General features: G+C 34.3%; 1 protein-coding gene across 1 annotated transcript in view; it reads right to left on the bottom strand.

The window, feature by feature from the left end:
• LOC136035289 (myotubularin-related protein 10-B-like) overlaps positions 1–16,334 on the bottom strand; it is a gene marked incomplete at its 5' end in the record, with an annotated part of 52,713 nt that overhangs the window by 27,585 nt on the left and 8,794 nt on the right. The window contains 2 exon segments of the mRNA XM_065716973.1: positions 14,022–14,338; positions 15,789–15,971. Coding sequence (XP_065573045.1) covers positions 14,022–14,338; positions 15,789–15,971 — 500 coding nt within the window.

Genomic DNA, 16,334 nt, shown 5'->3' with positions numbered 1-16,334 from the left:
AAGTTACCTTGAATTAAATAAGATGATCAATGAAAAAATTAAATAAAAATATAATAACGGATAAAACTTTTAATTAAGAAAGAAAACCCAGAACACATTTTTTTTTTATATACAAGTACTAATCAAAGTCAAAATTTTTCGACTTCACGTCTGGAGGCTTGTATAAACGGGGCAAAGGGAGACAGAAAAAACAGATGCTAGAAAATAACATATTGAGATAGAGAAAAACATACAAACGCTATACAAAAAGAATAGAAGAAGAAAAAAGAAAACAGAAAATATTGTCATTGATTTTAGCTATAAATGGAAAGGCAGTACGGTCTAAGAAATTCTTCATGATTATTAGCTAGTGAAGATTTGATACTGGAAAAAACATTCTGCAGAATTCCAATTCAATTTTAATTTTATCATGTTCAAGTTTCTTTATTTTCAAACGATTGAAGAGTACTTGTTAACTATAGCGACCATGCCAATATTTGGCCAGTATGAAGTAAGAAAACAGTTCTTAATTCATAGTTTACAGAATAATTGTAGCTAGCACACTTTGCATGCAGACCCGCTATACGTTGCCCTCATGGGCATATATATAGCCCAAATTATATAAGCCAAATGCATTCTGTCATCCGTCGCTTGTTTTTCCGGTTCTTGTTTCGTCACAGTGGTTCAATTTACAGGCAAACGGGTTGAAACAAGAGAGCCGCATTGGGAGAATAGATAGGAAACGTATAAAATTTGGGCTATATATTTGCAAATCAGAGTATAGCGGATCTGCTTGCAAAATGTGTTAGCTACAATTATTATGCATATTATGAAGTAAGAATTGTTTTCTAACTTCACTTCTTGGGTGTGGTTGCTATAATTAACAAGTACCGATTGAAGTATCCAGCCCATAGAGAAAGAATAGGCTGAGAACATGCTAGAAGAAAAGAAAAACTTCTAACAATCAAATAAAACGTATATGTTCATAACACAATAATCCGTAAAAATACAAAAGAAATCCTTTTTAGTTTTCAACTCACTACCTTGGAGTTGAGTTTTTAGTTGATGGCTCGCTGTTTTATATACATTTCAGTTATATTTGTTCCCCTTCAATTTTTTCTTGTGCTTCATGTTTAAATAACACTATGTTGTGGTCGCTAGTCAGTTTACTCATTTAGATTTTAGTTCTTTTTTAGGATTAGCTTGTATTATCGCCAATTAGTGTCTTATGTTTGTATTCTGATCCTTTTTTACTTCTTCATTTATTTTTCCACATCTTCCCTCTCTCTTTATAATTGCTTGCTGCTGGGGAAAGTCCCTTTAAATAGAATTGAAATATTCAGCTTTCACTAACTTTTTCCGTCTCGTTAGTTTGGTTCAAAGGATTTTAACTTTCTTTGTTCAAACGCACGTCCAAATCCAAAAAAAAATCTAAAGAATATTGTTAACTGATAAAATTGTAGCATTTATTATCTTACAATATGAGCAAAAATTGATAGCCAATTACATACATTTTTCTGTTAAAATTCTTAATTTGCATTTAAGGAAATAGGATGCTAAATGGCCATGAAATAGCAAATAAGATGTTCATAAAAATAGAAACATCAAAGAGCAATGTAAAAAGAATGAAAAAACATAGAAGGTGCGTCAGCTAGACGCAGACATAGACACAGATATAGACATAGACATAGAAATAGACATATACATAAACACAGGCATAGATATATACATAGACATAGACAAGGACATAGACATTGACATAGAATAGATATAGACATAGACAAAGACTTACACTTAGACAGAGAAATAGACATAGACATAGACATGGATATAAACAAGGACATATAGATAGACATAGACATAGGCATAGACATGTTGATGAAATTTTCAAATTATAAAATAATTATTACACTATCGGTAGTAGAGACTGCTCAGAGTTAACGCACACTATGGAAACAAGAGGCGTCTGACAAGAAAACCACTTTTAGTGCGAACTACTATGGACAATGCTCTTTCTAGGAAATTCTAGGGTTTTATAATTTTATTGTATTTTTCTTGTTTTTTTTTTTTGTTTTTTTTTTTGTTTTTTTTTACAGTCTTCAAATCAACGAAATAAAAAACAAATCCTTCCCTTTAATCGTCTTAAGAGAGATCTTGTGCATCTCCTTCACCGAAACAACAAGCATCTTCGGCCACAACTCTTGACGTCACATTCAGCATTAATTGCTCTATCAGCACTCATATTGAGACAATCATTATAAAGAAAAATTAGGTGATAATTACTCTTATCTTAATGCGTCAGTTTGTTTTTTCTGGCTGACATTGTTGTACCTCACACTCATCAAACCGATTAAGAAAATGCTTGTCCTAAAGGGGGCCATGAGTTAACAACACAGGTTGCTTGAGCTACCGACCTGGGCCATTACAGAAAAGAGCCGTCGAAGTGACTATGCGCAAAGCTCATACACGTTATAAATCAGCAACATCTACCTTACAACTACTATCCCTTCATGAGGGTCACTTTTTGTTTGGTCCTGAATTCTGACAAATTTCTTCTCAGCAGTGATAAACAGAAACATAATATTACCACCTTAGAACAGAATCCTTCTTATGTTCATTTGTACCGCATTATACGTCTGTGTTTAATAAGAATTGCTTGCTATACGAGGCGTTTAATGAAGGCGTCACATGTTTGTTTTATATCTGTTTTTATTTTGTAAACATGAACGCATTTTGGCTGGACTTTATTCTTGACGATAGCTTGCATCAACAAAATGATTCTCATTCTGACCTACAACGGCTATTTATATTTTTATCGTAAAAAAAATACGTTATTTCTTATTATTCAATTATATAAGATTCCTCTCCAGTGGTCGCATTTTTATTTACAAATACGGGCATAATTACTCATTTTCTCAAGAAACAACCTCAGCATATTTTTGCGTGACCGTAAAATTATTTTTCAATAAAACAATATTTGAAAATCCAAGAAATTTCCATTTTCATTAAACTCTACTTTTGCATTCTCAATTAAATAAATTTCTTGTTCGTGAATTAGTGAATTTGAAAAATCCTTCCTTAGCAAATTGTCAATTTTAACAAATAATTCCTTTTGAATAGTTTGTTACAGCTGTACAAGAATACTCCAGAGCAGTCAAACAGTGCTTGACGGCCCTGACCGACGCAAATTAGCTAAATCATCTATGATATTGATTTCAGTTCAATAAATAGTGTGAATTCTACACTTGGCAAAATTACTTAAGAAAAAGGTGTGACGAAGATATTTGCGATTGAAGTTGATGGAGATTGAACATAAAGATGACGTAGTGCAAGGCAAAGTGTCAAAAAAAGAACATGAAAACTGACTGTTTGGGAATATCAGCCAGCACGTGGAAGGGAGAGATTGACGGTCGTGACCAATGTTATGTGGAATACCATATCATTAGACATTCCGTAATCTGTAAAGGTTTCAACTGGCCATATTTTGACGAAGGATAGCTAACAGAGAGGGTATAGATCTGGTCCCCCCCCTTCGTACCATTTGGGCTGGTCATCTTTAACGACAGGTAGAAGGCCTTTTATCTCAATTTTAAAAAATCAGGCTTTTTTTTCTTTTTTTTCTAATACTCCTTAGGAACATAATTATTCTCTGAGTAACACATTGTGTGGCACCAATTTTATTTCACAGTCAATAGTATAAGTGGTATGGAAACAAAAAAAGCCGTTTCTTTTATTCTTATGGATAGACTTTTTATTCGCTAATTACAGAGCTTTATCAAAAAAGTTGAGCGATTAGTCTTTTGGCGGAATCCTTGAATTTGTGACAAATGACTCGTGTCCTAAACATAGTATCAGTAATCCATAACATAGTATAGGCAAAAGTTCAAACCTAAGTATATTTTTTCTGTAAAAATCAAGTACTGTGCCTGAAAGTGAAAAATATATATTTCACCAACATAGAAAATCCACACATTTCCCTTGGTTTCACAAAATCATCTGCATGACATCTTCTTCATGCCCCCTAAATTTTATTCTTGTACTTAAATCAAGTTATTTTCTTCCATCAAAGCTTATTCAACTTTTCTTTGGATGATTTATTAAGAAGCTTCCTGTACAAGGCTGGTCCAATTCTGGAATGGTGTTAAAGTTGTTCCCTATCTCAATGTTTCTTTAAAGCGCTCAATAATTCACCCGATTTTTTTGTTTGCTACCGTCCATTACAAATTTTCGGAAACAGAAAAGGGAGGAATAATATCTAAAACTAATTTACTTCTATTACTAACTGCTTCCTTACATGACAATGGACAAAAAATAATGACTTATTAACACATAAAAACAATACAATGTTTCAAACGCTAAATTACGTCAGAAAAATGCCGTGAATAGTTCCTATGGTAGCCAGACTAATAGTTTGAAGTAGCAAAACCAGAAAATACTTTCCTTAATATTTATCAGTAAACCGTCACTGTTTTCAAGGCCCTTTTGAAGTACCAAGGACAGTGTAAATGAAATCTGATTTTATGAATTGGTAAAGAGGAAACTGACGCAACAATATACTTTCTAAAGTTTATTCTATAACCTCTTTTTTCATTCTTTTTGTTTTATCTGCCTTGTTATCATACCAATTCTATAATTTTTACTGTTATATACATTTATGTCATTGAATATTCAAACCTCTTCTGTTTTATCGCTTTTTATAGAGGCTAGTCAAAAAACGTTTTTCAATTCCTAACAACTTTAATAGCTTTTTATCACGCTCTTATGAACGGCCTTATTACCAATTAAACAAAAAAAACAAGTATTTTTTAATGAAAGTAAGGAGCGATATTAAAACTTAAAACGAACAGAAATTACTCCGTATATAAAAGGAGCTCTTTCCTCCTCAACGCCCCGCTCTTTACGTTAAAGTTTGACTCTTTCTCTTAACCCTACTTTTTAAAACAGTAAAAAACTTTAGCGTAAAGAGCGGGGCGTTGAGGAGGAAAAGCCCCTTTCATATACGGAGTAATTTCTGTTTGTTTTAAGTTTTAACGTCGCTCCTTACTATCATTTAAAAAAACTTGTTTTTTATTTAATTACTGGACATTTTTGAATTAAAACATGTTTGGATCTTGGCTCTCCGCACATAAATAATTAAAACGAAATTTGCATAATATTTTTTTTTTGGCTAAATGGCTTTCTCATAATTTTAATCGGAAGATTTAGAGAAAAAAGGAGCGAGGGAGGAAGCCTAGTTACGCTCCAATTATTTGATTACTTAAAAAGGCAACTGGAACTTTTAATTTTTTACGAACGTTTTCATTAATAAAAAATATACGTAACTTACGAATTAACTTACGTAGCGAACTTCTATATTCGTATGTTTTTATTGCGTATTTGAAGGGGTTTACCCCTCGCCGATACCTCACTCTTTACACTAAAGATTAAATTTTGTCCCAATTCCTTAAGAATGACCCCTGGATCACAAAGGCCATAGAATAAATAGTTGAAATTACTAAAAATATTTTAGCGTAAAGAGCGAGGTATTACGAGGAAGTAAACCCCTCATAAGCGTAATAATTTCTGCTCGTTTTAAGTTTTAATGCTGCTCCTCACTTTCAGTAGAAAAAACTTTTTACGTTTATTTTTTCATTGTTTTTTTTTAATAATGCTAGAAAATCCTGCGCCCCCTTCATTAAAAGTCTCTTTCCCCATGAGAAGTTCCTCCCACGTAACCCCCCTCCAACTCTCCCTCCCAAACCAAAAATATTCCCCTGAAAACGTCTGTACACCTCCCAGTAACCATTACTATATGTAAACACAGGTCAAAGTTTGTAACTTGCAGCCCCTCCCACGCGGACTACGGGAGAGTAAGTCGTCCCCAAAGACATGGCTATCAGGTTTTTCGACTATGCTGAATAAAATGGCTATCTCAGAATTTTGATCCGATGACTTTGGGGAAAAAATGAGCGTGGGAGGGGGCTTAGGCGACCTCCAATTTTTTGGTCACTTAAAAAGGGCACTAGAACTTTTAATTTCCGTTAAAATGAGGCCTCTCGCGACATTCCAGGACCACTGGTTCGAACGATCACCCCTGGAAAAACAAACAAACAAAAAAAACAAATAAACACGCATCCGTGATTTGTCTTCTGGCAAAAAATGAAAAATTCCACATTTTTGTAGATAGGAGCTTGAAACTTCTACAATAAGGTTATCTGATACGCTGAATCTGATGGTGCGATTTTCGTTAAGATTGTATGACTTTTAGAGGATGTTTCCCCCCATTTACTGAAATGAGGCAACTTTTCTCAGGATCGTAACTTTTGATGGGTAAGACTAATCCTGATGAAAATTATATATTTAAAAATCAGCATTAAAATGCAATTTTTTTTATGTAACTATTGGTATCAAAATTCCATTTTTTCTCTTTACCACGAACTGTTTGATATTATTATCATTAGTCTGCCTTATAATCGTTTTTATCAATTCATTCATTATTTACTGTCATATACGATTATACCATTGATTGTTCAAACATTATGAATTGGTAAAGAGGAAACTGACACAACAATATACTACTATTATCATTAATAATCACTCCCTGTAGCCCCAAGCCGCCTGAGCACCAAGCCACACAGCTACGCATGATTCTCCTTCATACCCAGGTATTTAAAGCCCCCCTCTCTACAACCTTTCAAGAAGTTCCTTTTCTGGAAATTCCAGTTATGAAAAAGACCTGCATATACAGCCAAGAAGTTTCTTTGATATTGGTGCCCGAATAAAAAAAAAAGAAGAAAAGTCGGTTAAATACCGGGGAAAAATAAGCTAAAAACCTATGGTGCAAAACAGCTTAAGAAAGTGTAGGTGTTCTTTGATAGAATAGTTGTCATTGGTTTTCAATAGATTGTTAATATGTGCACTTTTAAGGGAGAAGCGCGTTGTCAAGTTTAACGAACAGATTTACTTGTTGTTGTTTCTTGTTGTCAAAAAACTTCAAAATTTTATAACAAGGAAGGGAAAATGTTTCATTATCACGGTTTTCAGGTATTAATAGACCTAATAATCGGTTCAGGGGAGAAAAGCGTTTGCATTTTCGTGTCCTTGGTGTTCTTAAAGCCGTGAGTCTTTTTGTAATTTGTGCTGGGACGAATCGAACTGGATTAAGGTTCAGGCTTCAAAGACCCATCGCCTCCAAACTGTGATTTTTAAAACAACTGTTTAATATACTTAATTCTTCATTGTAATAATTACACCTAACCCTCTAGCTGCCGTTTTAAATCCCTTAAAGTAATTTTGGTATCCACCAGAGGATTCCACCTCTTCCACCTACCGTTTTAAACCACTTAGGGCAATGTTGGAATCTCCTGGAGTTCCCGTACATTCTACAGATAAGAGAAAATTAGCCTGGTCATGGATATACATGATTTACAAAAAGCTGCTTTGATTTTAACAATTTCAAGTATGCTTATGTTCTAGGTTTTAAGTATATTTTAAGTATAACTATACTGAATTAAAATGTTGCCACTGGAAAGAGCAGGTAGTTTCCCTAGAATATTTTTTTTTTTCAAAACACCATCCACCGAACACCATCAAAGATTTGAAACTGGATTCACGAAAATGCAGAGGGTAAGGATTTTTTTTATTTTATTTTTTTCCTAATGTAGATGCAAAAAGAGGCATAGCAATCAAAAAGAGCAGTAAGTACTGGTAGAAAAAGATTTTAGTGACATAAGCCTGAAGTTCTAAATTTATTTTATGGTAATATCTGTTAATATTTCTACAAGCCATAGAACAATTTTTAGTTTGACACCTAAACAAACATAACCAATACTAACCACTACCCATAGCAAGGAAATTAATAAACATACATAACTAGAAACAAGACTATAACACAACTATAAATTTTCAGAAATGTTTTTAGCTATTTTCATCTGAAAAAGAAACTTTGTGGCTCAAAATCGATTAGACTACCCTAATGGTTATCATTTCATAAATAGGGGATTATGACCCACGAAGGTGGCGGGGGTCGCAATCCCATCTTCGAAGGGTCTCAGTGGATCATAAAAACTAAACATTGAAGTGTGCAGGACCTAACTGACGAAACAGATTATTAAGCTAAAAATATTTTAATGAAGGGTGTCGCAAAGTAATTGACTTTATTTGTAACCTGTATTTCAGGGTTGTAGCAACTAAAAAGGTTGAATATACCCTAGTGATCTATTTTCAAAAATCCTGTATAAGGGTTTTCCAGAAAGTAAACTTTGTTTCTAGAATAGAAACAAAAGGGAAAAGGTACAATTGAAGGACATGTTGATTATTTAGGTATGAACACTACACTCAAAGACTACAATTGAAAAATGAAACCCATTCAAGTTGAGACAATACTCGCAGCAATGAAATACCTCCTATAATACAAATTTTCGTTATTGAAAAATTTGCCCTCCTTACAGAAAAAGACCAGCCACAATCTGTGTTTTTACAATTTTAAACCGTTTCTATATTTTTAGAAGAACTCTTGTGTCCTCAATTTTCCATTCCTAGACTAGATTTTCCATTAAATAAGAAACCAAACAAATTTATAGCTACCCCAGCTGGAAGTTTTCTAAGATGTGGAGAAGAGAGATATGAAAAAAATAGGAACCAACCATACCTCCCCCACCCAAAAAAATAGTGGTTTAAATCTGAGGCCGCAAAATAAAAACAACGTATCTATAAGCTGATACATCGCTGATTGTGAGAAGACACCTAATTTGAACGAAAACCATATTGAACTGTAGCTTTAGGTCGTAACTTGTGGCGTTAAATAATAAAAATAGTTGAACAGTCCCGTATATTTGTTTATGTATATTCTTAAGCTAGCACGAATATTTTGGCCTAATGATGTTTTTGGATTGATAGTAGGAAACACATTCTATACTTATGCTATGCGTCTGTAAACATTTATCATGTTTTTACCTACACATTCCCATTACCAGATTATATGTTTTATCTCTTTTCCAACATTTACATTCCATATTAGTATGGATATAGCGGACAAATTTTCATCTTTTCCTACTTTGGATATGACTTTTAATATAACCTTTCTAAGACTACCAACCCTCTAAAATTAAAATAGATAAGATTTCAAAAATATCTTCATGTGGGGAGGACATGGAGGATTTCCCAATAATGAGCAATTCGGTTGAACATCCCCTCCGCTCCCACACAGACAAAAACTGCGTCCTTAAATGAAATAAACAACAGGTTGCAAAAACGTTATATTTCAGTATGTCTATTATCTGACATTAAGAACAACCAAGCTTTTCTTTTTGTTTTGGTTCGTGCGTTTGAGCATCTCGGAGGGTGTATATAGGGGTTGAAGGAGCAGAATAATTTTTAAACAGAGAAAGTGCTTTTTATTTTGCGCTTCAGTGCCTCCAAGCTCGAAGCCTTTTTTTCAAAGCCGGCGTCTGGTACCTGTGACCAGTGCTTCCACTTCTACCGATTTTTCTGGAGATCTAACGAATTTCCTATCCATCTCCCGACAAAAAAAGAAGATCCCGAAACTACCGAAAATCTACAGAAAACTCTGAATCCCCGGAAAATATTACTTTGTTTTGGTGGTCAATCTTTGTTTTTTGTATGGCCCATGGCTGTTGTCTGTTGAACGAAATACGACTACACTTAGTTTCAAAATTAAATATATTTCATTATTTTTCGAGCTCCTATCTGCTTCTCAAGCTCCCCTTCAAAACAGAGTCAACTTTGACAAAAATTGATCGACGAAATCCCGCTTTTCTTTCCAGATTCGCTCTCTGAGTTTTTGGAACCTGGTACTTTATTCGCAAATCGCTCAAACACCTCCAAAAACATAACACAAAATGAAAAACAGTCCTACTGAAAATTCTACCGAACCTTGAGAGCCATCTACCGATTTTGTACCGAAAATCGCCAAGGCAGATTGTTTGAAAAGAAAAGTGGAAACACTGCCTGTGACCTGTGATATCAAATATAGCGTTGAATTTTCAATTTAATTGAAAATGTTTGAGAGCTTATTTTGTCAAACGCTAATATTTTTTTAATTAAACAGGAAGGAAAATTTAACAAAGGGGCCCTACTATGCAACACGTGTAAATACTTCAAAAAGATGCCTCTTTATTAAAGAAACTTTTGATCTCCACTTGTTTTAATTTCGTTGGGTTGATACCAAAAAAAATTAACCAAGTATTAAATACTTAGGTGCAGTAGACAAGTTCTATGATGAAGGTTTTGAAATTATAAAATTTCTCTACGGACTTTTTTTTTTTTTTTTTTTATGAAGAAAAACGGTTTAATTTGTCTGCTGATTCTAGCTGATTCTAATGAAAATAATAAAGTATATAAGGATATTCAAGAATATAAAGTGTTTTTCATAGTCCCCCCCTAATTATGGGCACCCATGGGCTAACTTATGTTCGTCTTAAATTTTAATGTACCTTCTTGTTTTCAGTTAAAAAGAAACTAGATTTAATTAATTCCTCGTGATTTTTCAAGTAATGTAGAAAAACCCTGCTACCCCTCCTTGGAGGGAGCCTCCTTGGGAGGGGGTCCTCCTTGGAAGAAAAACCCCCTTGGACAAAAGTCCTCCTTGGAAAGTTCCTCCCGCACTAATTCCCCCTTGATAATGCCATTCTCGTTTGAAAGTTTCCCATGGAATACTTCCTGCGGAAAATTATGCCTGGAAAATTCTCTATACTTTCGTTTGAGGAAAATGTTGTTTAGATTTAATTTACGATCATTAAAATACACCTCCGAAGAAGTCCTTACGATAGTCTACTTATGTGCGATCCCGACCACACTCAAGAAGTTTGATCTGTTTAAATCCGGCTTCTTTGTGTTGCTCTGGGAGAATCAGCTTAGCCTGAGTATGATAAACTACTATGTATATATATATTTTAATTAAATATTTAATGTATACAGTTGGTTAAGTTACGTTATGTTAAGAATTCAATATAATGGGTTCTGGGCTACCTACTTTCCATAATTTTCTATTGTAATTTCCATAATTTTGTTACTAAAATATCATATTTTCTTATATTTTAATACGTTTCATTGTTATTATCCTAACTTCACTTCTTGAGTGTGGTCGGGATAACACGCAAGTGCTAATTGGCACTTATTTGATATAGCAACAACACTCAAGAAGTGAAGTTAGGTTAATCCTAATGAAACATTCCCAAGTATAATGAAAATAAAATACTTTAGTAGCGTAATTATGGAAACTAAGTCCCCTAGAACACGTATAAATAGTTTATAATCTAACCTAACCCAATTAATATACAAAGTAAAATATTTAACTAATAAGGAGTAGGTAAATATACCTACTCCTGACGTGTAAATATATAGCTAAAATTAACCAATGCATTCTGTCACCCGTCACTAGTCTTTGTGGATATGAAACCGTTTTTCTCAGATCTTACATTCAGATCAAGAACTAGAATGTGTTTGCTATAATACGTAATTACCCAGTTAGATACTAAATTATAGAAAGATTGCACATTTAAATCCCAATTCTTTTTTATTCTTTAGTAGGTTGTACAAGAAAGTCATTTGAATTAAAATCAAGTTGCTGGTATCAAGCCATGGCTAATTGAAGAAAAAGCCAAGACAGACAGTCTGAGTAAGAGTAAAATCTGGCATAAGCCTGTTTTAGGATTGTATACAAATGATATTATTTCATTTGTTGATACATAAGTCTATCGTCCATCCATCCATCCATTACATCCTAGGGCAGAAATAAGGCAGATTGTCATAGAACTAAGGGATGAATGATTTGGGTTGAGTCATGACGGATGATGTCCACTGGACTTAAATGCAAAACGGAGAAATGAACTTACTTTAACTCACAGGCGAACAAGTGACCTAAGTCTAATAGGTTTGGCTACTTGTAGTCTCAGACAGAATAATTTTACCTTTATAGACTTAGCCTTAATAGTACTAGCATTCCAGTAGTTGCGGTGGTAGTAGAAGTAGTTGCAGTGTTAGTGTTGCATTAGTAGTACTAGTAAGAATATTAGCAGCACTATTGATAGCGGTTGTAGCATGTAAAATCTTGTCTTTTGATCAGTGGAACATCCCTTTCATGATGCCCCAGAAGTTTCACCTTGGAACGATAAGCCGTTTCAAAAATATTGCTGATTTGCGCATTTGTCCCCCTTTTGACGGTCTTTTAATCTTAATACTCTAAGCATTACAAGTGGTTGCAATTGAAGTAGCAGTTGGAGTAGTTTAGTAGCAGTGGTAGTATTAGTAAAAGTAGCAGTGGTAGTAGTGTTAGTAGTGGCACGCACATATTACGTTTTGTCAATTGAACTTCCCATTTAAGTATTCTCTGAATGTTCCAACTTAGTACCCAAATCCATTCTTAAGATATGCACGTTTGACAATCTGCATAAACATTGCGTGTTTTAATTTAGTTCAAACTACCCCTTAATATTCTGTTAAATTTCCAACTGCATACGTTTAGCCTTAATCTTACTAGTGTAATAAGTATAACTTAATGAATATAAACTATTATTGATTAAATGTTAAAAACCATTCCTTTCCAAAAATCTAATTAATAAATCGTTATCGAGTTTTAGTTGATTTGAGGCACGTCATTAAACCACAGAGAAGTACCTGGCTGGAAAAATGTAGTTTTTTGAGAAAGTATAAAAAGTAAAGTTTTCTAGCCTTGGTGCTTGTTTTCTTAAGTCATTTGTCGTCTAAAAAGGATATAACATAAGTAAGTGTGATTTAGGTTTTGTTAGGCGTTTTTATAAGTGTTATTGGTTGTCTCGTGCTTGCCCTGCATTTTCAGTTAATACAGTAGTTGAAAGAGAACCTTGGATTTCCTTAGTTTGAACTCGGTCAGGAAGAACGGGGAGTTTCGAACCCGGCGGGCTCGCCTTACCAAGCGTTAAGGACCCCCGAAAAAGATTCACGACAGGCAGTTGACCGTTGGGCTAGTATAGTCTTCAGGCGCAGCGAATCGAGTGAACTAAGAGCATTACACTAGTATCATAGCAGTAGTGGTAGTAGTAAGAACAGTAGTAGCAGCAATAGTGTATTATTATTAATAGTAGTGACAGTAGTAGCAGCAGTATTAATAGCAGTAGTAGAAGGTACACTTTCCCTTTTAGTCAATTGAACATTCCACTCATGATGCCCCTGAAGTTTCAATCCGTTCTGAGAATATTGGTGATACGCCTGTGTAAGTATTCTGTATGCAAATAATATGCTTTGATTTAGTTCCATGTTTCCCTTCAACGTTTCGTCAGATGTTTATTTCAATATCCTTAGCCTTAATAGTACCCGCTACAGAAGTAGTAGTTTTGGTGATAGTAGTTGTGGTAGCAGCAGCTGCAGTGGTAGTTGTAGTAGTAGTAACGTGCAAATGTTACTTTTTCTGGTCAATTGATTATCTTCAATATCATTTCCCCAGGAAATGATAAGGGAAATGGGGGGAAATGACTAGCGTGAAGAGGGGGAGCGTAAAAAGGGCACGAAACTTCCGATTTCAAATCAAATGAGCCTCAGTTGAAGTTTTTACGACCAGCCGTTCCATGAAAACCTTACATGTTCCCAGGGCATAACTTACAACCCTTGCCCCAGGGCTCTGGAGGTCTGGGCTATTTTGAACAAAATGGCCCCAAGGTTCTGGGGAATTTTTTCAACCCTAAAAGCCTTGGTATATGATCTTTGGACTATTTCGAATAAAATTGCTATCTCAAAATTTCGATTGGATGCATTTTGGGATATTACGACGTGTGTGTGTTTAGGGGGGGGGGTAATGCCCTCCGATCACTGTTACTCTTAAAAAAGGCACTAGAACTTCTGATTACCAATCCAATGAGCCACCTCCGAAGTTTATACGACCACTCTTTCTAAAAAAAAACCTTATAATATACCAGATATAATTTGGCTAAGGATCGGAATCACAAACCGTATGGGAATAGTGACTGCATTCAGGCAAAATTAAATTTACACACTATACATTTTTCTTCTTTTTTAACTTAGATATGCATCTTCCCCCCCCCCAAAAAAAAAAAGTACACATGGCGTACCTTGCAAGACAACAGAGACTTTTTGATCCATAATTACTCTTGAGACCGTTGAAGCCAGCCTTAAACAAGACGATACCATATGAAGCCACCTTGTCGATTCCAGCTGACTTAAAAATCTATCATCCTGATCCCATAATATTCGCATTGAATCCGGAGGCACGCAGATCAAATCTCGCAGCTTCACAAAGCTGTTCTGCACTTCCTTAACTGGGGGAAGAAGAGTATCTAATTCGAGAATTAGGGGCTGCTTTCGTCTCGAGTGGGCCTTTCGGATGTTCTCGAGCATAATACTTTCTACTTTTTCATTTTCTTGCTTCCTAAAAATGAAAAGAATTTGAGATTGAACAGTTTCTTCTAATTTTGAGTTAACTAAATATAAAAATATACGCTTGTGTGCATTTTTGCTGCAACAATTGGTTTGGAGGTAGTTTCTTCATCTAGTCAATTAAAGTAAATTTATCAAACAAGAACGAACGTTGAAAACTTCTTACGTTTTCAAGCATGATGCTATCTACTCTTTCATTTTTTTATGTTCTAAGAATAATAAAACAAAAAGAAATTTGTTAAAAGGTTCTCAAACACGGAACTCCTTGGCTTTTTAATTGGTGACAAAAGACAGTTTTTGGCCAAGAAATGCAAGTTGGCCAAAAATATTTGGCAACGCTGGCCAGTAGTGTATCTGCTTTTAATAACTGCAGATACTGCTATCATAGCAGACTTAAAAAAAAAGTCTTTACTTCAAAAAAAAAAAATTATCTTAAAAAAATTATCTTTTAAAAAAAATTATCTTAAAAAAGATCTTTAATTTGATTGCGAGAGTTGTGGGTAGTTGTGGTAAGTCGGGAGGGTTTATGATCTATTCAATGTTTGTAGGCTATAATGTAGATTTATTTCTCAAAACCGAATAAGGAACAGAGAGCTCCAAGGAGTAAAGTACCGGGTTTTAGTTTACTAGATTTAAAATACCTTTTATTTAAAAGGTAGGGTAATAAAAGGTAATACCTTTTATTTTAAAGGTTGTATATACATTTCTGAATAACCTTAAAGCTCCCTCCCAATCAATCACAGGTATCGACAAAGTCGACCAAAAGGAAATGAAGCCACTAAGAGCTGAAAACCAATCTAAGGGTCGGGGTTGAGGTGGGGGGATGGGGTAGGGTTCGTTTTAGTTATCCTCAATATCCGCGATTTTTATCCTCAATCATGTATATCAAATTCGATTTTAAATACTAAGTATTTATATCGGGGCGGAGTGGACAAACATACGCAAAAAAATGTAATCCTGTTCAGCATTTTTCAAGCTCTTCTAGGGATCCTTACACGAAAAATAAATAAAAATTTGGGGAAAAAAAACTTTAACCAAATCCCACCTCTCCCTGTACGTGTAAGCCCTTTGAGTCAATATATTAGGAATGATCTCTGTATTTATAAGTTAGATTTTTGTTTACTTATCTTTATGGATCTTTATAGTATTCTTTACTTAATAAACATAACTGCGATCCCTGTAATTCTATGAATTATAAGACGTTTTAAGAAGAAAAATGCTTTCTGAACCAAAAAAAATGTATTTGTTGACTAGGCGACTTTTACTTTGGAGACTACACGTTAAATAGTATCAAGACTAATTAAGTCTTTACTATGCTTAATAAGTCTTGTTTTCCTAATTGATTACTTACTTACTTTGCTAAGTCTATGTTAAAGACTGTCCCCTTTCTTTATTTAGCTACATTCAAGCAAATTAACTTGTTTATCAGAAATAGTCTTTACCTATCAATCACGGCATTAGATGAAGGACTGGAATCTGCTGACACTGTTGACATTCGAACAATAACACAGCCACTTTTATGACCCCAACACCAAATTGGTGGCCTATTGCCACGAAATGAGGCACTTGCTTTGGCAATATCATCATCTGTGAGATCTGACGACACAACAATCACTTCACTCAAGCTAAAAAAAAAAAAAAATAAATAAATGGCGGATCCAGATCGAAACCTAGGTGGGTTCTCATGATTTAAAAGGGAAAAAACATTTAGTACAGTTTTCAAATTTTAGAAAATTTCCTTTCTTGTATGGATAAATTATCTTCGAAGTTGACAATATTTAATCAAGAATCACGGGACCAGCAGCGCTCTGGATATTAGGACTTACTAGACTTCAGAACAATTGTAGAGAACAACATTTACAATTACATGCTAGAACAATCATAAGAACAATTACATGCAAGAGTAAAATAATCACAAAACATTTCAATTAACTATATTATGTTAATGAAATAATATTAGGATAAAAAGCAGTGCTGGATTATAGTTA

This window comes from Artemia franciscana, chromosome 14 (genome assembly GCF_032884065.1).
Source record: "Artemia franciscana chromosome 14, ASM3288406v1, whole genome shotgun sequence".
NCBI classification, from domain to species: domain Eukaryota; kingdom Metazoa; phylum Arthropoda; class Branchiopoda; order Anostraca; family Artemiidae; genus Artemia; species Artemia franciscana.
The sequence above is the reverse complement of the archived record's forward strand: the minus strand, read 5'-3'. Positions and strand labels throughout refer to the sequence as shown.